Source organism: Myripristis murdjan, chromosome 4 (genome assembly GCF_902150065.1).
Source record: "Myripristis murdjan chromosome 4, fMyrMur1.1, whole genome shotgun sequence".
Classification (NCBI taxonomy): domain Eukaryota; kingdom Metazoa; phylum Chordata; class Actinopteri; order Holocentriformes; family Holocentridae; genus Myripristis; species Myripristis murdjan.
Window position 1 is genome coordinate 9637403 of NC_043983.1, and position 22241 is coordinate 9659643.

The window sequence follows — 22241 nt, forward strand, 5'->3', positions numbered from 1 at the left end:
ATTATGACGTAAAAAATCCCAGACAGTAGCTAGTCTCATATCCCAATCAAGATGTATTATTGTATAAATTACCCAGACATAGTGCATGGTATATTATTTAAAGCTGTATTTATTCTGAAACTACAACGCTGTTAGATTGTTTCCCTGTGGTTGTTACATCATGGTGTCACTGATATCATTTCCAGGATGTTTAACATGTGACCGTTGACCTTCCATTTTTCTGTGCATGCAGCGGTACAGGAAGAGAGGCAGCGTGGGAAGGAGCGGGGGGAGAACGAGGTGGAATCTACCAGCAATTTCAATGAGGAGATGCCTGTGGACAAGATCCTGGACGCTGAACTGGCTGTGGAGCCCAAAACAGAGACGTACACCGACGGCAGCCCAGGCAACTCAGTAAGAATCATCCACCCTGCCCCACCTTAACACGTCAATTGTTCATTTTTGTTTTCACGTTCAGTGCCTTGTTAACAGTGTATCTGTTTGAACTTCATGGGTCTGGCAGAAGTTTCACTGAATATTCTGGTTGTAGCTTAGCTACTTGCTTAAGGGTTCTCAGTCGGCCAATGACATGCTGGGTGGGTGGGGTTTGTCTGCTTTAAAACAGGACCTCCTGGTGGCAGGCAACCTGCCTCCTCTGAGTCACTGAGTAAAACCATCCAACAAGCAAAACAGAAACCCACATTGCAAAAAAACAAACAATCTGATGATGAGTAACCACTCAACAGACGTTCAACAGAAAGATGTATTTGAACAACAACAACAAAAAAAAACACTTAACATCCATGTGCATTTTTTTATCTCTTGAGTTGCTGATGTTTTGCAACAGCTCACTTTTGCAACATTGTTTTCCAGAGTTCATAAGTAAGCTACACACAGTAGATATTGTATTGATGCATTGTTGGGTTATAGCTGCTTTAAGCTCCATTGTTGAAGCAGCAGTTTTGAGCTGTGGTCAGATGGTTGTTGGTGCCTGTTGTGTTGGCAACCCGAGGAACTGGTGGTGGATGCTGAAGGTGGGGGGCTGAAGAAAGAGGCCTTCCAGGCTTGGCAGCGAGGTACCAGCAGGCCAAAAGGGCTGTAGCGACAGTGGTTGTGGAAGCAAAAACTTGGGTATGGGAGAAGTTCAGAGAGGCCATGGAGAAGGACATTTGGTTGGCCTCAAAGAGGCTCTGGCAAATCAGCAGGTGACTCAGGACGGGCAGGCGCGGCATGGATAGGGAGGTCCTGACCTCAACTGAGAATGTTGTGGGACAGTGGAAGGAACACTTTGAAGACTCGTAAAACCGACTGACACACCCTCCACAGAGGAGGCAGGGCTGGAGGATTCGGGGGGGTCTTCACCCATCTCCCTGGCAGAGGTCACCGATGTAGTCAGGAAGCTCTGTAGTGGCAAGGTGCTGGGGGTGGATGAGATCTGCCTGGAAATGCTGACGGCTCTGGATGTTATTGGGCTGTCACGGTTGACACGTCTCCTCAATGTTGCATGGACATCAGGGACAGTGTCTGTGGGATGGCAGACAGGGCCGGTGGTCCCCATTTCCCTGGAGAGTGTGCTCTGACTATATGGCTGCCACACTGCTCAGCCTCCATGTGAAAACTCACTACTAGAAAAGAGACTCCAGCCAGCTGTCAAACCTCAGATTCAGGAGGAACAATGTGGATTCTGTCCTTTGGCTGAAAGGTACCAGCAGCTTTGGTTTGACTTAGTGTAAACACTTGCACACTGCCTGCTGTCATCACTCTAGACTCCAGAGTGCATATAGTTTTGCCTATATACACAAATCACCTCTTTAATCGGTTGCTTGCTACAGGTTTATTTCATATCACTGGTGTGGGGGATCCAACCACTTTAAACATCACCTGCAGAATAAGTCACTCTGCAGCATAATATGCCTTTGGGTGTCTGGATCAGCAACAATGACCCTTTAATATAACACACCTTTAAAAAATGACATGTGCACTGAATTCTTAAGATGTCTTTTTTTATATTTATCAGTACTTTTTTGTTGTTGTTTTTTAGGACAGGAGCATTCTTTTTTTCTCCCCCCAAAAATAGATATAGCATTTTGGAACAAACCCCTCCATATTTACTCAGCTGAGTAGTAACACATCATCAGTCTAAAAGAAAATACCTATGTGGCAGGTCAATAAATTGTGAAGTCAAATAGTCTTGTAGAGTTATGGATTGATGTGCAAACATCAATAAAAACTAAGGTGAGCAGTATATTGGGCTGGGTCCAGGCTAATGCTGCTCCATAACAAGAGACTAGAGACTGCCAAGTGTGTTGTTACTGCACATGCCCAGATATTTTGCCTTTGTTGTTTACCATCATGTAAGCACATAAAAGATCCTGATGCTTTCTCTCTCTTACCCTCTGAAGATATGCCAGTAAATAGCAAAGAATATGCTTCTATTTGTGATTGCCAATAGCAGCCTCCCAAAATGGGTTAAAGTTTCACACAAGCTTTTCAGAAAAGATGGATTAAATTTCTGAACAGGTGTATTGTTACCTTCTTGATTTCCTTCCTTCTTATGTCTGTCCAGACCAACGACCCCGTCACTAATATATGCCAAGCAGCAGACAAGCAACTTTTCACCCTGGTGGAGTGGGCCAAGAGGATCCCCCACTTCTCTGAACTCCCCTTAGATGACCAGGTCATCTTATTACGAGCAGGTATACACACACACACACACACACACACACACACACACACACACACACATACACACTTTAGGATTTCTACAATATAGAACAGACTTTTCCACAATCCACTGCCCCCATGGCAGCATCTTTGTTTCATTCAGCTTAGTGATTAATTCCCCGGCCAGTCTATTTAAATCTTTTACACTCCCTCACAACGTTCTCACCATCTAGTTTATTGGAGCAGTGGAACCAAATAACAGAACAGGATGAAGTACCAGTTTCAAACAGTGCAGTTCACAGTCACACCGGGGCTGACCTCTGCTGGTGAGAGATTTCACACACAGGCCTGAATGAGGAAGTGCAGAAGTCACACAGCAGACCTAATGAGACTTAAAGAGTCTTTGTATATGCAAGGCAGGGGATGACTGACAGATCCTATTTTATCACCAGACATGAAACGACATGTAACGTTTATAGAAGCAAGAACTGTGAGTGATAGTGTTATGTGTTATTCGTTGTTTGTTCTGTGCGTCCAGGCTGGAACGAGCTGCTCATCGCCTCCTTCTCGCATCGATCAGTCACAGTAAAAGATGGCATTCTTTTGGCCACAGGCCTCCACGTCCACAGAAGCAGCGCCCACAGTGCTGGAGTTGGCTCCATCTTTGATAGGTAGGTAGTATACAGACATGAAGGAAAAAGCTTTCATGTAGTTTTTTTTAAATGTTGCCTAAATTATTTTTCTTCTTCTCATTATTATTACTATGAACTTTCAAAGGAAATGATGATGCATAGCAAATAAAGTTTATCATAAAAGCAAAATTTGCAAAGTGCTTCCTCAAAGAGGTAAATGTAGATAGTATGTGCAGAGGAAGTTGAGGCAAGGAAAACAACCACAAAACAAAACAATCAAATGAATTGCCGTGCGGTTACAACATAAAAAATGCCTACTTTAGCAGATAGTGTTTTAAAACAGTTTTTTTTCTTTTTTTTTTTTTTTTTTAACTCTCTGATGCATGAATTATGAAAGCCTGAGTCAAGATTTTTTTCTTATGAGTTTTTACTCCTCTTAAACAAACAAATATTCAGTTTTTTTTTTTTTTTTTTTTTTTTTTTTTTTTTCAAAAATATGATTTTTTTCAGAAAGTTACAGACATGTCCACTCCAGTGGACTACATGCACCTAAGCACTCAACATAAAACAGTACAAACTTAACTTAAGAATGAACTAAATGAGTTTTATGATAAACCCACGAACAATTATTTCTTTTTATGCATTGAAAAACATTTTAACATACTTTCACACATTTTAAACAGCCTGTACAACTAAAAGCCTCAGTCAGAAGATCTGAGTAGCCTCGTCGGTATGTTTCGTGACAGCCGGTATGTTTGGTGACAGTAAATCAGTGATGTGGTGGAGAGTCAGACTGCTGAGTGCTTTAAAGGTGATGAGGAGACTTTTAAATTCGATTCTATATTTAACTGCAAACCAGTGCAAGGATGCCAGTGTGGGAGTGACATGACGCCTATGGCTGCTCCAGAAGCCTGGTTGCTGCATTTTGCACCAGTTGAAGGCGTGATATGATATGGTAAATTTGCTAAGCCATTTAAATAAAGAATTGCAATAATGAAGGTGGGATGAAATGAAGGCGTGAAGCATTTACTCGACATCATTTTCTTAAAGAAATTATTTAATTTTAGCGAAGTGTATGAGCTGGAAAAGGCAGGACTGAACCGAGTATGTAACACATGTAGGTCAAATTTTAAGTCGGAGCCAAAAACAACATTTTCCTGGCACACAGTTTTACATTAGCAAATAAATTTAAAAAAATGTTTGAACAGGGACATATCAATATGTTTTTGTTTTGTTTTGTTTTGTTTTGTTTTGTTTTGTTTGATACCGATTTCCAGTATTATCCCACACATAACTGCCAATACCAATACTGTTACTGAAACAAATGCATATGAAAAGCCAATTTAAGTTTACAGACAGGGTGATCAAAAGCATGTGTTAAAATATCATGCTCGCTTTATTCAGTTGTTAATTTAAGAAGTGTATTAAAGGTCACAAAAGTGCCAATTCCACATTCGTCCAAGAATCTGCAGTAAACAAATTATTAGTCTGATACAGATGTTGCAATTTTAAAGCTGATAGCCGGCTGTCTGCCAACATATTGGTGCAGTTAATTCAGTCGTGAGAGCGGCCAGTTCTCCAGAATGGCCAAATTGCAATAGCTTTGTATCATCTGCTTAACAATGGTATGAGGTGGGTCTAAAGTGACCTATATTTATTATATTATATATATATATTTATTTATTATATATTGCCCTAGGGGATGCATGTAGAGGAAGAACAAAATAGGACCAAAAAACTGCACCTTGAGGAACCCCGCATGTCACAGCGACAGATGTGGGAACACAATTACCGACTGATACAGCAGCTAGGTTGTAGGCGAGCCATTTGAGAGCATTGCCTGATAGACCAACCCATCTCTAGTCTATACAACAATATGGAGCTGTCAGTTAGAAAGCACCACTGAGATGGATTGTTTGCTGGCATTGGCAAACTATGAAAACCCTGTAAATATGTTAATTTTGTGCTGTGAAAAAGGGAAAAAAACATTTATCATTCATTGCCTTTTTATGCCACTGGCACCGCATTCTGTCTTAGGTCAACTTGAATGTGATGCTTAATAGGGGGAATACTAAATATCCGAACCTTCGACACTGATTCCCTAAGATTTCTCTCCTGAACCCTTGCAGAGTCCTAACAGAGCTGGTATCTAAAATGAAAGACATGCAGATGGATAAGACAGAGCTGGGCTGCCTGCGAGCCATCGTCCTCTTCAACCCCGGTCAGTTTGTACTTCGTTTGTCACCTTTCACCTCTACAGAAATGGTCATCATATGGAGTTGTGTCTGAGTGTGAGTATGTGTTTATTTCAGATGCCAAGGGTCTATCAAACCCACCAGAGGTTGAGGGGCTGAGGGAAAAGGTCTATGCCTCGTTGGAGTCGTACACCAAACAGAAATACCCAGACCAACCTGGCAGGTAGGCAAGACATTATATTGCAATGTCAAAACAAGACGACATGACATCACAGCTCGCTTCTCTCACATAACTTTATACTGGGACTCTTAGAATTAGTTACAATATTGGATATAAATGAGAAAATGTTGTTATTGTCCACTGAGGATGTTTGCTTTTGTCTCAATTTGGAGCTAAATAAGATCAAAAGGTGCTGGAAATCATTTTGTTGGTACACAAATATTAACTTTGCTAAAAACACCATATAAATGATGGCACAAAGAAAGCATATTAGGATACAATTAAGATTATAGATTAACATTTTAATTCTTGATTAATGAAATAATACTAAATTTTAAAGTTATTTTTCTCCAAAGTAGATATATGGCATCTTGCATAAAACTTTTAAACTGATTTTTTTTTTTCCAGTCGGGCAACATCTTTAGTGCCAAGGAGCCATATTGCACCTCACTTTCCACAGATCGCTTGTCACTTGATCAGTATACTGTAATGTCTTTTTCCATAGATTGCTATGGATGATGCTTGAGTTTCTACAGGTGGCGCTCTTTCCTTTGTCTGTTCAGCTGTAATGACTAACTGCACAGGCTTGATTTCTTGTATTTGCTGAGAAATCAAGAAATAAAAAGAGAGAAACTTAAACACTCACTATATGTCTGGGGATTTTAAAAGTAGAAGACCTGTCTTACACTGGGGGTTTTCAAACTTTTTAATGTTTAGGACCCACTAGTTGATTTTCATTGAAATGCACACCCCATTTGAAGTGATTTTGTCCTGGGGACCTTGATATTTTGGTTTGAGTTGAGTAATAAATTGTTCATTTAATTTTGAGTAAATTGTATTATAGTGAAATCAAGCTATTCCTCATTTAGCTGAGGAAGCACCTGTGGGAGTTCCCGGACCCCTCTTTGAAAACCATTGTTTTAGACTAGCAAATGTAAAATATTGAACTTGCTATAGGTTGGATCAGCAGCGTCAGGCAGCAATACAGAGCAGCTGAACCGACGTTTATTCATTTGAAAATATCTTGAATTATTATGTAAATTCTTTCCTTACCTCTGCTGTAGGTTTGCCAAGTTGCTGCTTCGCCTGCCCGCCCTGCGCTCCATCGGCCTCAAGTGTCTGGAGCATCTGTTCTTCTTCAAGCTGATTGGGGACACGCCCATCGACACCTTCTTGATGGAGATGCTGGAGGCGCCGCATCAAATCACATGACACCAGTCCCCTCCTCTCTCTGTATATACTTCCACAATGTCAGTGATATGAAGAAAAAGACTTGATTCAAGTTGTAAAACAGCATATTTTGTACCAAGCACAAATGATTATTAAAACTGAACAAAAAAAGAAAAAGGATTTAGGGGTTGTGGGAAGGGTGTAGTCATTGGAGGGCGGATGGAGCTGATGTACACTGTCAAAATGAATTCTAATAGAATTGTTAACAGATTTCTTTTGTAAATAGAAATTTCAGGTATCCATTTTAAAAGCAACCCAATGCAATATGAAATAAATCATATTTTATTCAAAGAGGAATTGTTGAAAAAAGAAAAACAGAAAACCATCCCTACATTTCTAAAAAATACACTTTAGAATTCTTACAGAATAAAATTATTTAAAATTTATGCAGAATTGTTGTGTTGTTTGTGTTGATGTCTTGTCATCCTGGCACATCTGTCCTGCAGCTGCACATTACACCACTTGCACCAGTGTGGGTTTTTTGAGGCAATTGCATAGGTTTGTAACAAAGCTGCCAATATCTGATATGTTGCACTAAAATCAAATATTTTTAAATTTCAACATATTTATTTAAAAAAATACATTATTGCACTCTAGTGGGGTGGAAGGGCATCTGAAACAGCATTTACATCATTAAGTCAACATGAAACAATAAGTCAGATTTAACACTTCATGTATCTGTGGTCAGGGAGGAGCCTCCATCATGCTGGTGATGGACACAGTTGTCTGATATGAGACTTCTAATAGAATATTAGAATATTTCTCTACAGCATTCTATTGGTCTGACCCTAATCACAGCACCTTATTGTACAAGTGTGGATCAGACTTACGTAAAGGCCAGAGAAGAACAGGTTTTCAAGAATAATGCCTGTTGTAGGCTTTTTTTTTTTTTATTTCAACTGCACCAATTATTAAACTAGATGTTTTGTTCTTCAAATTTAATTTTTTGACATGACATTGAGCAGAGTTAATAAATGACATGTCTTTATTGGATTTCTATTACTGAAAAGGACACTCCTCAAATCTGGCATGAACCACTGGATTATTTGTCATGACCACATATAACAGGTAATCCAGTTTCATAAATCCAGAGACGTTAACTAATCCACTGATCTACTGAGCACTTTCTTTATCTGGTAATTTCATAGACAAGTACTCCGGAGAAAAGGTTTCTGCCTCGAGTAAAATCGCTCTACCTCACTGGGATTTCGTCTTTTAGCCACTAGATGGCGTGCGTAGTCTGTGGACAAGGCCAGGCAGATGTCAGTATGGCTACAAATAGCCCGGGATGTTTCTGCTCGCAGATTACAGCGGCCACACCATCTGGCCTGGTCGCCCGTCCAGTCCGTGTAAGATTTACACGACGCTGACTAAAACATGTTGCATTTGCCATAATAATCCGCATCCACGTGCTCAAGAACCTGGGACGGTTTAAAGATGATGCGAACAATGTGGAAATATATAGAGATTTCTTTAAAGTGCATAAATATTTCTGCGTGCTATTCTGCCAAATAGTTTGAAATGTTTTTGAGTCAAAAGTCGAAGTAGCCTCTTCTGTTACTTTTGAAAACTGCTTGTGTCTAAAGTCATTATAAGAAGAGCACTAAAGGCTTATATAAGAACATGGCAATCTATAGAGATTAGCATACATGGGTGAAGAAGGGATTTTTTTAGTCATTTTAGAATCATTTTGACGAATTTTATCTATCTATCTATCTATCTATCTATCTATCTATCTATCTATCTATCTATCTATCTATCTATCTATCTATCTGTCTATCTATCTGTCTGTCTTGTTATTACAATAGGCGATGTGGCCTCAGTTCTACCAGGGTTGACAGTGTTTTAATATTATGTGTATTTATTTATTTATTTATTTATTTATTATCATTAACTCAATTTTAAATTACTAATATAAGAAGAATGCACCACTTAATAAACCATTCACGCCACACTTGAATTTTTAAAGTGTTATTTATTTAGACTATTGCGTGTGTATAGGTTTATACATATTCATACAATGAAATTCTTATTTCTAATAAAAATAAAAAAAATAAATTTCTCCTACAAGGGCTGCTGGTAACTTTGTGGGACATCCTGGTTTCCCATTTTCCACTTTCAGGGCCGGGGAGTGGGGTGGGAGAGAGAGAGAGAGAGAGAGAGAGAGAGAGAGAGAGAGAGAGAGAGAGAGAGAGAGAGAGAGAGAGAGAGAGAGAGAGAGAGAGAGAGAATGTTCCTGTAGGTGCAGGTGCGGGTCATCTCTCTCTCTCTCTCTCTCTCTCTCTCTCTCTCTCTCTCTCTCTCTCTCTCTCTCTCTCTCTCTCTCTCTCGTTTCCCGTTTAGTTCTAATGGGATAATTGATAGATAAATAGTCGATATCATTGGATGCAGAGCGGACGTCGGGAACACTGCTGGTTGCGGAGGAGAAAGTTTGACCCGCTCCTGGTTGGTCGCTGCAAGTTGCAACAGGACAGCCGCTGCTGTTTGGCCGGAGATGTTTTAAGAGGAACTGGGAGATAATTAAGAAACATTTTTGTTCTACCGTCAGGAATCCAAAGTATTCAATTCAAGGTATCGGAGTTCGTCGACATTTACGGCAATTTGCTTCATTTCAAATTTAATTTCAAATTCGGCAGGCTGTAGATTTTCCTTAAATTCCTCTTGGTGCAGTGGTGATTTCAGATACGCTGTCAAGTGTTTCCCCCTTCCGTCGTAGAGGTTTGCCATGGTGGAGGGACCAGCAGCATCTTTACTTGGTGAGAAAAATGTGACTTTTATTTTAGTGTCACTTTGACTGTGGCCTTTTGCCTTTTTCGTGCATAAACTCTGTGTTTAAACTGGGTTTGTTTGAAGCCAATTTAATATTTGGTCCAATTAAAAACAGCAGATACTGCAAAATCAATTTATGTAATGCTTAATATATTCATTAATAACTGTTCTACCCTTTTTAAACACATTGACTCACTTACATTTTAAGATGCAGGCCTTGGTAAAGTAGTCACCTGCATTGCATCTCGTTATATCTCCATAACTTTGGCGTCAAACTTTGCACAGATTCAGCAACGTTCGTTTTTTTCAGTCAAAAACTGATTTGGAAAAAAATGTGATTTTTGAGATTTTTTTTTTTTTGTTTGTTTGTTTGTTTGTTTTTTTTAACTTACTCAGATTTTTCCAACACAGACTTGAATCAGAAGGCTGTGTGTGCCGGATGTCACCGTCTCATCCGAGACAAATTCCTGCTCCGAGTCACTGACGGCCTGTGGCATGAGGAGTGTGTGCGCTGCGCGGCGTGCGGGGACGCGCTGCGGACCTCCTGCTTCCTGAAGGACCACAAACTTTACTGCAAGAGGGACTATGCGAAGTGAGTGCTCCTCTGCACCTGTTCACCTGCTCTTTCGGCTTTGCATGATGAAATAGGTGAAATGACCATAATCTCAGAGTATATAGCATTTTTATGCATCAATCTCACAGCGATGGAAGAGGTTTTCCGGTTTCCAGATTGTATCTGCAAAATTGCTATTCTAAAATAATGCTTTCAAATTCATCTCAGTGTATTCGGGTTCAGCCATGCCACTTCATGTAAATTAAAGTGGAATTGGAAGGCGAAATTGCAACTTTTTGTTTGTTTTTTGATGAACCACCATATTGCTTTTTATATTGCCTTATAAAGACACCCTATAAAAATTTTAAAATATAATTACAATACCTACCATTCAGTGATATCCACACCACTTTGTGATGACTGCTGTTGATGATGAAACAGTTGTGATCTAACTAATAGGCTGCATCAACATTGCTACTGCACCGCATGGCACTTTGCTGTTTGATTAAGTGCAAGTACACCTATTAGTTAATGATATTCCATGCTGATTGGTTTTATGAGCCTGTGCAGAAGTTACCTGTAATTTTGGTTGCAAATATTATCAGCCATAACACATATTCCTCTCATGGCTTAGACCAAAGTGATAATGTATACTGCACTTTTTCCTTTTTTTCCCTCCTTTTCTGGTATACAAGGCGTCCACTGTATATTGTTAATCCTCATTTAACCACAGAACCCAGATCCATGCTCTGACCTTGACAAAGAAAAATGTGTGTGCGTGTGTGAGAGAGAGAGGGAGAAAGAGAGAGGGAGAGAGAGAGGATATTTATGTTTACTCTAAATTATGATTCTATGGTTGCATTATTAATGTTTCTGTATGCAGTTGGATACCAGGCCTATGCAAAGTTGTTTTATTATTTGTGTTATTCAGTGTGGTTTGGTGTTTATTTGTGTGTTCTCTGTGCTGTAAGTTGACTTCCAGTGAACTTGGCACAATGCACTAAGAGGAACAAGGTGACTGCAGGAGGAAGGGGTGGCATGGGCCCTGGAATGTGAGAACACCATTGCATAGTGTACATCCATACACACACACACACACACACACACACACAAACTCATGCACACACACATAACAACACAGTCACACCTTCACACACAAACACTGCGCGATCTGGGGTAGAGCTCAACTGACACATTGTCAAAATGTGTTAAAATTTTGAGGCCCATTGGCGTGGCAACTGCAAGCTGGGGACAGCATATGGTCTCGTCAAAGAGGCAGTACACCCCCCGCCCACCACCCCCCCGCCCTGCCTTGCCACCCACCTCATCCCCTCAGTCTTTCTCCAAAAACACACTCTCACCTAAACAAGAGCCAAGACGAAAACTGCACACCCTGAATGCTCGCATTATTTCTGAACAATTTAGTGATAGTCTTTCTTGCCAACCAGACGGAGAGATGAGAAATATTACACTCGCACTCACTGGTCCAAAATGCTCCCTGCCATCACACTGTCTGTGAGCTGAAAACACTCACTGGTGTTCATTGTTGGTCATTGTTTCCATTGCAAATACAGCAAGTGGCCAAAACAGGCCATCTTTTAATGATGACCAAACTGTAATATAACATTTATGACCGCTGTTGTTATGAAGAGATGGCAGACAGATCGGAGTCATGCAAAAGTACACAACTGTGTGGTCTCAGCTTGTAATGATCATTGGATATAAGCACATTAAGCCAAACCATAGAAAGAAAGCGCAGGACTGAGAGGTAATTAGGGGAGTAGAGCCATATGTCAGAGGGTCTGGGGCATCCCTACAAGAGAGATGGCGAGGATGGCGTGAACTTATTTTGGGGGACGGTGCGCGCCATGAGCCTGGCGTTCCATGCCGCGGCATCTGGATAGTTCGGCTCACAGGAGCCCCCGCGTCGAGCAATGGGACGAAGCCCAGTCGACCGTGAGATATCTGACCTGACCAATTAGCAGGAGGCCTGGTGCCAAAGCACCGCCTCCAAAGTCTCATGTCTCCACCCTCCCTACTCGTTTGCCCCCCGCCGCCCTGTCCAGGGTTCTGGCACCCTAACACATACGCGCTGCTTTTGTCTCCGGCTGGATGAGGGTTTGAAATGGGGTCAGTGTTTCTCCCCCCTGACAAAGCGTGTTCTCCACCCTCCCTTTCTTTTGATCAAGGATTATTGTGAAGTCGGCTAAGAAGTGACGATTGTTTCATACTGTGACAACATTTGTCTCTTATCACACTGTGTATTTTTTTGTCTTTCCCCTTGCTCACCTGTTCAGTTGATGCCAACCAGACTCTCGGGTTTGGCCTCTTTTAATGGAAGATTGGAGGGTGATGATGCCAGGATCGCATTCACCTGAATCGACTCATATGTACAAATCCTTCTTGATTCCAAATGGTGCTTGCTGTTCTTACTCCAGGCCAAAAAGCTGTAACTCTTGCACTAAGATAGAGAATCATTTTATTCACCGCAGGAAATGTCGAGTTCTTGGTTGCATTGGTGCAGGAACATCTCATGCAGAGGCATACAGACATGCATGGCACAGGCACAACAGTGCAGGACTCACAGCTGTACTTAGCTAGTTCCTGACTGACACTGTGATGTTTAGGTTGGTTTGACTGTCAGTGGATCCAGATTGGCTGAACGGTTCAGCGGTCAGGGAGATTGGACAGCAGATTGGTCATCAGATCAGCGGCCCGATTGGCGGTCCACTTGACCCCCCCGATCCTTATCTGATACGTCTGTGTCAGTGTGTGTTCACCAAAGGATTCAGGTTAACCTGATCCAGAAACAGGATATGTCTGTATGTTGACTAGACCTGCGTTCTGTTTGCCTGACTGCGAAAGGTCAGCTTTAGAAGTCAGGGCAAAAACAATATGCAAGGATGTCTTAGCGTATGCACTGTATGTGCACAAGCAGGTCTTTGTCCTTGCGTCCTGCTTTTACAATTTTCTTATACGTGCTCATCTTGTTAAGTGATGTATTTATGCTGAGAGTGCCTTAGAGAGGCCACGGCAGATTTTGCTGACTTATTTCTCTGTAATAATCTTGTCACTAATTGCCATGTCTAAATCCAGCGTGACTGAGTGTTCCCGCTCTCCTGGCAGCAGCTTTGGGCCAATCATGTCAACGGAAACACTGAAATATTAAACACCTTGGGCAGCTCCATAAGTATTGGAGGTACTTTTAACTTTGCATTAACAACGCTTAAGAGTAGTGCGCTACATAATATAACAAGATGAACAGGACAAGGCATATAATGGAAGAGCAATTCTCGCAACACGAGTTATCCCGCAACAGTAATGCCCACCGCTTGCTCTTCAATGAAATGCATTAGCATTATGTTATGGAATTAAATCAAGTACTAGATCAAATACCGTATCATAGAAACCCCGAAACATTCCGGGTATTTCCCCTGCCATACTTCCTTTGAGCACTTCAATGATGCATCTCTTGTTGCCACAGGAATGCACATACCATGGACGGTATGTTGGCCATATTAAAGCGCATACCATTGGGGCCGTGAGGCAGACAGCTTGGATCGGTCAAGCAGCCCGACTGACCCTCCTGAGCTTCTCGGAAGGGGCTTTACCGTTTCCCTAGCGACCCCACGGCAACAGTAATAGGTCACAGCAATGTTTGGCTTCAGGATGTTGCAGTTCCAGGCAGTTCAACAAGGATGCCTCAACCTGAGTGTTTGCTTTATGTTTAGTGTGAGTGGGCGTTTGTCTGCAAACATTGGACCTGAGCTCTGTTTCAGGCAGATTTTAAAGGAAGTCAAATGTAGTGTTTGTCCATTTTGAGAGTTCATTTGAGAAATGTAAAGGGGTTCAACCCACATAAATTCCTCAAGGCTGATAATGACACTAACATTTTAAGACAGAAATCACCAATAGTCAGTAGTTAGTGATGATATTCATTCGATTCTATAACATGATCATTTACATGACAAAAAAAAAAATGCAAGCATTCACTATTTCACCCACAGTGTTCTTGAAACGGATTAGACCCCACTAAAACTGAACCCATACTTAAAAAAACTTTTCGAGGTGGGATTCATGGGTGGGAGGTAAGGCAAGGAGATAAAAGAAAAATTAAACAAATAAAATGTATGGAGAAAATTTCAGATTTTACAAACTTTTTTATGCAGGTATGCAGCAAGATGAAAATTTAATTATATTGGCAGTGCACTATCAATAAAAGTGCCAATATAATCTGCAGACTGATTATTTTTTACATTTGCGCAGCAGTTCCACACATCAGTATGAACCCAAACTTTATTATTTCAGCTCCGTTCTTCAGCTTAATCCCTAATTCTCCTGGATTTGCCCTGTGGTTATTCACAGTAGCAAGGAAAAAACGTATTTGATTAAGTCAGTGATATATGTACAAAGGCTGTCCTTATAGGCCGCATGCAGTATTTTTAAACCAAAAAAAAAAAAAAAGGGGGAAAAAGCCGTCATTTTCTCATGCATCTGTGGTGACTGGTCTGGTGACCCAGTCAAGTCTGGAGACAAACGCCAGCTCTAGAATGATGACGCATCATCCTGCGTGACAGACCCAAAATGCTGCGGTGCCAGCCAGAGGACAATGGTCCTGCTGCTTGGGGGCTGGCTCGGCCTTTGTCCTCCTCTGGTTAAGCAGACTTAGGGATAATTCCGCGGATAATTCCCGGGACCGGCGGCTCAGCCTCTCCCACCGGGACATCTGATTCCCCCCCTCTGCCTGGAGCCATGGCCTGCCGAGAGCTTTTCTCCTGCCTCCCCGGGAGCACGGCCTCGGACACGGCAGCCAGAGCCACGGTAACAGTCTCTGAGGCTTAGCCCACCAGTCCTGGTTGCCAGGCGCTAAGATGCACACCCGCCACTCTGGGGGTATGTGTCTGCGTGGCCCGGGGCAACAGCAGGAGGAGGAGGAGGGGTGACGGGAAGAGGATGGTTGTCTCTTTGAGTGACAGCTCGACTCAGCAACATTCCCCAAGTCAACCAAGCATTTTTTTCCCCTTACTGAATCCTTTTTTTATCTGAGGTGTGAGGACCCTTGTACTTCAAGCATCTGAAGTAGATGAGCCTTGACTCAAGGCGTGCTCGACCAAACAAAAACATTACTCTGTGCTGTAAACTAAGTTCTCACACTTTCTCTCTCTGCTTCACCCCCACCTCCCTCTCCAGTCTGTTTGCAGTGCGGTGTGGGGGCTGTGCCGAGGCCATCTCTCCGGCAGAGCTGGTGATGCGTGCGGGGGCCGCTGTGTTCCACCTGCGCTGCTTCACCTGCAGTGTGTGTTCCTGCCGCCTGCAGACCGGAGACTGCTGCGTCCTCAGAGAGGGACAGCTACTGTGTGCCAGGGAGGACTACCACCAGTGTCTGGCCAGCCCGACCTCCTCTGACACAGGTACAGGCTGTGCATTTGTGTGTGTGTGTGTGTGTGTGTGCGCATGCATATTTGCCTGAAGTTTTGGTCTTAAAAGAAAAACCCATTTATCATTTTTAATTGGGTGTTCTTTGCATTTCTCATCCAATTTTGTTGTTTGGTGGCATATTTTCCCATTTATACAGATCATTGATTGAATACACACAATGTGACATAATGTTTAGATATCTGGGGTTTAATATCATTTTGTCTCATTCAAAATAATCTTTTTTTTTTTTTTTTTTCTAAAAACAAGTGAAAAAATCTGCTAGTGGGATGAGATAACCCCAGTTGATTCCGATGCAGTTTCACTTGTTTCAGGATTTTTTCGGGCGAAAAAGTATGCAAATGTTGAAAAAAGGCAGAGTACGTCCGATCAGCCTACCAGTATGAAGAAAATGATACTTCAATCAAAACCCTGGGAAATTCTCTAAACAAGCTGTTTTGAATTTGGAACAAGTGGGATTATCTTATCTCACTGGAAACTTTTTGACTTGTTTGTACAGTTTTTTAAAGATTTTAACATGAGACTAAATGACTTGTTAAGGCAGTGCAAAAATTTAACACATTTCCCAGAATGCGTTTGGACAACCCCAAGAGAATGCACCAGAACTGGACCAATCACGTAGCTTTTTCCTTTTCAAGTTTCTTTCAGTAAACTAATTTGCATCCCTGCTTCTTCTATGTTAGATTTCTCCACGTCACTGCTGAAAATCATTGCTGGAAGCCGTGGCACTTTGTTTCTGAGGGACTGAAACCAAAAGCTGATGTTTGCCTTTGATGTTTAAGATTGCTTAACTTTTTTTCTGCTATTAAGATAAAGAATGTTATTTTTTTGCTTTTTTTCTGTATTTTAAAAGTGAATACATTGAAAACCTCAACCCAAATTCTACAGTGAACATCACAGGCTGGGGCTGAATGGTGCAGGGGAAAAAAAAGAAAAAACAAACAAACATATGAACATATTGTGATTAATGTTACAGATATGATTCATGATTTTGGTAGGAATGCTAATATTTACATCATAATTTTCATTTTCACTAAAATAATATTAAATTGATGATACTGTGATTTTGGCTGGGGTCTGTATCAAATATTTTCTTAGGCCTGTGTCTGGAGAATACAATTTGTAACGCCACAGAACTGCATTTGCAATGATGATATGTCACACATTGTACCGTTGATTTGACTGATGATACATAAAAGTTGCGTCCTCTCTCAAATTTTTATGTGAATAGTCCATAGGCAAATTAACATTTCGCTTTCGCAACCTCATCTGTCCTCTAGGTAAAAGCGATGACGAGGAGGAAGAGGAGGAAGACGCTGAGAAGGCTGCAGGCAGGCGAAGCAGATCAGAGGACCTGGAGAGCAAACGCCCCAAAAGGCCGCGCACCATTTTGACCACTCAACAAAGACGGGCCTTTAAAGCCTCCTTTGAGGTCTCTTCCAAGCCTTGTCGAAAGGTATGGTGTTGATTTAGCACTCAGCCAGTAGTACTGTGGTAGATGAATTCATGGCTGAAATCAACATGCTGTGCAACTCCATATGTTATGAGGCAAGCAGTTAAATATCTCCAATCTGAAAAAGTGACATTTCGTCAACATATCACCTTTTTCTTCTTCCTAGAGGTGGATTCTTCATGTTCTACTTTGTCTTGTAAGGGTCACCTTCTACTAACCTTCTCTCTCATATTTTTCAATTTTTCCACCCTTCCTCTCTCCTTTTTTCCCCCCTCCCTTGAATCTTAATCCAAGGTAAGGGAGACCTTGGCAGCAGAGACTGGTCTGAGTGTGCGGGTTGTGCAGGTCTGGTTCCAGAACCAAAGAGCCAAGGTAATACAAAACACACACACATACACACACAAACACACATACACATACACAGAGTCTTATGCACTACTAATAAAAAGACTCTTTCGGCACTGAGTCGGCCTGCCAGAGTTGAAATCAGTCTGGTTATCTCTTCATACAGGAAACTGATGACATCTCACTGCTAGATCACCGCAGATTAAGTCCTGTATTTCCTCACAAAGTGGGCACGTGTGTGGTTTTCCCCTCGCCAGTGAAATATGTCCTTTACCCCGTCGTTAATGCGTTTCAATTCAGTGCACACACTCCTATGCGGGCCGCGTCCGTAGGAGCAGCTGAGCCTGGGTGGCAGAGGGGCCGTCGAGTGAGAGGGGGTCTTTGCAATAGGCCTGCACGTGAGTTTTGATGTGCGATGATGTATGTTTTCAGATGAAGAAGCTGGCGAGGAGACAGCAGCAACAGCAGCAGGAGCAGCACCAGACGCAGGAGCAGCGTGAGCATCCACCACATCATACAGGTATGAACACCGCCGAAAGATACTTTAGCAAACCGCTCAGGAATGCTGGATGATATGCTCCTTTTTAAAATTACTAATACTGAGACAACAGACACAGCATGTCATATACACACATAGAACAGCACACACCACAATACACAGACAAGACAGTGACAATAGTAAACAACAGTAACTAGATACAGTGCGACGAGATGAACATTGGATAGCAAGATAAGTAAAATCAGTGTTTTTACTTGAAGTAGAGCAATAAGAGCAATGAACACCATATACAGGAATTAATATATCAATAGTGTTAATGTTGTGATTCCCACCCTGCCTTACATTAAGTACAACAGTGACAAAAATTTATCTTCCATTTTATTGTACTGAAGATTGATCTTTAGTCATCCCTAAGACTGAATCTTCTGATTAATTTATATTGTCTAAGCAGTTGTCTATATATATGTTGAGATGAAGCTAGATCTGCCTCTTTCTGCTCAGTAATGACAAACTGATTTCCCCAGAAAACAAACAAATAAACAAAACTCCTCATGCATTGACAGTTTGGGATTTTTTTTTTCTACATTTTCATTTCTGTTTCATTTAGGCCATGCAGAGTCCTGGTGTTGCTCATGTTGGCTCACTGGAAAGACTCTGCTGCACTTAAATTGAATGTAACCCGAATTAATATCATTAGTAACACCTGTGCTCGCCTGCCATTTCATGTCAAAATAACTGCTGTGAAAAAAAAAAAAAAAAGATCTGTTGCAAAGGGAGCTTTACATGAGAGTAATGTGAAGTTGAGAGTCAGCAGTATCTGAAAGGATTTAAAAGAAATCACCACTTGGATTTGAGAGCTTTTAAACAATATGAGCTGAATAATAGAGTTCTGCTGAATCCAAATCGCAGCAAGTGATTGGGTCAGAAAAACTGCAAAAGTGTTTAATATACAGTATCTTATAATGGGGAAACAGAAGGCCACCAATAACACACTTAACAGGGTAGCTGCTAAATACCACATGCTGCCTCAAAATATGTGAATGCAAATTTGCAGACTTATATGCCATGATGTTAGGCGTAAGCATTTTTTTGTCCACCCTCTACATGTCTGCTGACTTTGCTGTGCCCCACAGCGCCCTCCTGTGGTGGTTTGACCTCTGAACTGAACCCCCTGGGCTCCTCCTACCCTCGCCTTCGGCAGCAGCAGCAGCAGCAGGCGGGTGTCACCACCCTGGAGCCGCAAGACTACGACATGGACCCCTTCAGACAGGGTTTGACCCCTCCTCAGATGCCTGGAGACCACATGCATCCCTATGGTAAACACCTCAGTGAAAACATGATGAAGGCTTACATGTGCACCATATTGCCCTACAAAACCTCTGTGATTGATTAAATAATAAAAAAAAAGACTAATTTGCTTATTATTCATCTATCATTTTTTTTTTTTTTGATATACAATCTGAGCACATGGCATGTTTTCTGTTTATAACACACAAAATACTCACCTTGTATGAAAAGTTTAATGTGAAAAGTTTAATTAAAAAAAAAAAAAAAACGCTAGTTTTTGTGGAAAAAATGCTAAAACATATTCATTTCACTACTCTAAGATGTACCAGTGTTGATTAAGCAAATGGCATTAGTTATCATTTGCAACTGTCAAATTCATAGAATAGTATATATTTCAATATGAAGCTTTTATGAACCTCAATAATCCAATTTAACAGTCCTATTCAACTCACACCACTAAAATTGTTGGTTGTATGAGTTTTTCTTAATCCCTTAAACTTTTTTTCTCTGACATTCCACGTTAAGTAGATTGAAAGTTAGGTAAGACTTGTCTTCCCATATTGCACGACAACGGCACTTTGTGCATCTGCGGCTTACAGAGCTTCACTGAAGCTACACCACATTTTATTTGAGTGAAATACTAAAACCTAAGATGCTGTTTTATGGCTGCAGCATTACATCAAATAGAGAATATCTTGATGTCTTTTGCATCATTTTATAGGCATTTTACTGTAATTCAGCTGGACACATTTGGTTTATATGGAAAGTTTGGGATTTGCACTACAAGTTAAAATAAAGATCTATGAGTTTGAGCAAAGCTTTTACATGCAGCAATGACAGATGAGATAGATGAGTCATTAATTAGCCAGTAATTATTGTATTTTTTTATTTATTTATTTATTTTAGGTTTTAAGGGCCTGTACGGTGACATGGATGGAGACCCTCTGTGCCATCTGGCTGACGGTGACTGCTTGCCCCTGAGTGACTCTTCTCTACTCACCCCTATTGACCACCTCTACTCCATGCAGGACTCCTACTTCACCTCCTGAGAGTGGAGGCTGAGCTCCATGAGGAGGGGGTGCAGTCGTCCTCAACTCTGCTGAGCCCGAGCCTCACCTCCCCGGGCATCGCTGCTCCTTGGTCTTGTCATGTCTGTGTAGGGACCCTCCAGTCAGTATTGGCTGTAAAATAAATGCCGAGGGGAGGTGGGTACACTGTGATACCACCCGATCTAAGTCGAAGGTACTGAGGCTAATAGGTGGCTCCACTGTTTCTGGTTCTACTCTATTATGCCTTGTAAATTAGGTGGATATACTCTGTACACCTGCATATAAACTTGACACACTACTGCCTCGTATGCTTTCTAATCCCATTCTAACACACAAGCCTCAGAGAAGCACTCTACTTTGTGAAAGCATGACGTTTTTGGACCTCTCACATTATGTCTGAAGGTCAGATTATGAGATTATAATGCATCTACAAATGTAAATAGTTGTTTGGGTGTGTATTTGTATTTATTATCATTACGTGTGTATGCTCTTCGTCCTGAATGAATCAACAATGAATAATAAATAATGGCTATACAGTGAGCAGTCAGTCTGAAATGCGGCATGACAGAAGTAATGGGCGATACCGATCATGGCTGATGTGTTAGCATGAAGATGGGGTATTCATGCTGAGGGTTACGGCTGGGTCAGTCCATCCTCAGTGCTTATCGGTCCGATCTAGGTAACAGGTCAGTGAGGCATCTTCCAGTGGCTGCTGGGAGGATCATCAGTCTGTAAACGCTGGGCTATGACAGCGGTATGGGTCAGCGGCAGGTAAGCATCACATCCACACTGCCTGGCCATCATCAACGCTCACATTGTGCTCCTCCCGGTCAAAGGCCCTGGCTGCATTTTTCTGCCTTTTCCTTCCTCTAGTCAAAGGAGACTGGAGAGGTGGGGGGGTGAGAGGGACCACCCAGGCATTGTGCCCAGCTGGAATGCACCAATCCTGGGGAGGGAGGTTGAGAAGCTCAGGGAGGGAGCTCCAGACAACGGAGGGGCTGAAAGTCAGGGGAGAATGCCCAGGGTGACACAAAGATATGAAGCCCCACTGTATAGAGTGCCTCCTTGCCCCAGCCGTGAACTCTCTCCTGGACCCATCTCATATTTCCCACTATGAAATCAGACCTTGCCGAGCAGAGAGCGCAAGTCAATGGTCAGGAACAATCTAACTGTCTGTCACCGTGGTATGCCACTGCCAGCCTGAGCCAAAGAAGTGTGCAGAAGCCTATACTGTGTGTATACAGTATGTGTTGTGTGTGTGAATATCTGTGTCTGCATCTGTGTGTCTGCTTGCATATGTGCACATGTGCATGCTTGTGTTTGGAGAAACAACACCTTTTGTTTTGGGGATCACAATATAATAGTACCTTGTTTCCTTCTATCTTTAAGGATGCATGAAGGCAGAAAAGCCAGACTTAAATATCAGGGAACAAAGCCAAGATGCTCACCTGCAGGCCCTTTCCCTTCTTGTGCACGAGTCTGTGCACAGTTGGCACACGTATATAGCTGCCAGCCGCATCGGGGTGGGATGAGAAAAATCATCAAACCATGATCATACGGTCACAGCGGGTAGCAATAACCTCATTATTATTGTGACGGTAGCCAAACAGTTTCCTGTCAACAGTTCGGTTATTTATTGCACCCTCCATGCCAACTACAGGCCACAAACCCTCTGTCTTTTAACCGCTATAATTGGCTTCATGCTGTTTCAGCGCCAAGACAGATGCACATACTTTGCTGAAGATCCTCCATTGGCCCGTTTCAGTGCATATTTAAAGTGTGGTTTAGGCCATATTTCAGTTGCATTAGCAGAGGGGCTTTGGAAAGACTATAGACACATGCCATAATCGCAGAAATTGTAGCCTTTGGAACAATGGATACACACTCAAACACTAACTAAATAAATAACTACTAAACAACTAAATCCTAC

General features: G+C 41.8%; 2 protein-coding genes across 3 annotated transcripts in view; both read left to right on the plus strand.

Moving 5' to 3' along the window:
• rxrgb (retinoid X receptor, gamma b) overlaps positions 1-7242 on the plus strand; it is a 29393-nt gene extending 22151 nt beyond the window's left edge. The window contains exons 5-10 of one of the 2 annotated variants that reach the window (XM_030050251.1): positions 233-393; positions 2546-2675; positions 3182-3314; positions 5405-5496; positions 5588-5693; positions 6755-6902. In XM_030050251.1, coding sequence (XP_029906111.1) covers positions 233-393; positions 2546-2675; positions 3182-3314; positions 5405-5496; positions 5588-5693; positions 6755-6902 — 770 coding nt within the window. Of the gene's footprint in view, positions 1-232; positions 394-2545; positions 2676-3181; positions 3315-5404; positions 5497-5587; positions 5694-6754 lie in introns of both variants that reach the window. The other variant, XM_030050250.1, reaches the window with a different exon arrangement.
• Positions 7243-9429: 2187 nt separating this feature from the next.
• lmx1a (LIM homeobox transcription factor 1, alpha) lies at positions 9430-20828 on the plus strand. The gene is made up of 9 exons (XM_030049925.1): positions 9430-9491; positions 9591-9676; positions 10101-10281; positions 15433-15653; positions 16959-17134; positions 17426-17503; positions 17909-17996; positions 19109-19291; positions 20169-20828. Exons 2-9 carry the CDS (start codon positions 9646-9648, stop codon positions 20309-20311), a joined length of 1101 nt encoding a protein of 366 aa, XP_029905785.1. The 5' UTR covers positions 9430-9491; positions 9591-9645; the 3' UTR covers positions 20312-20828.
• Positions 20829-22241: the final 1413 nt, after the last annotated feature.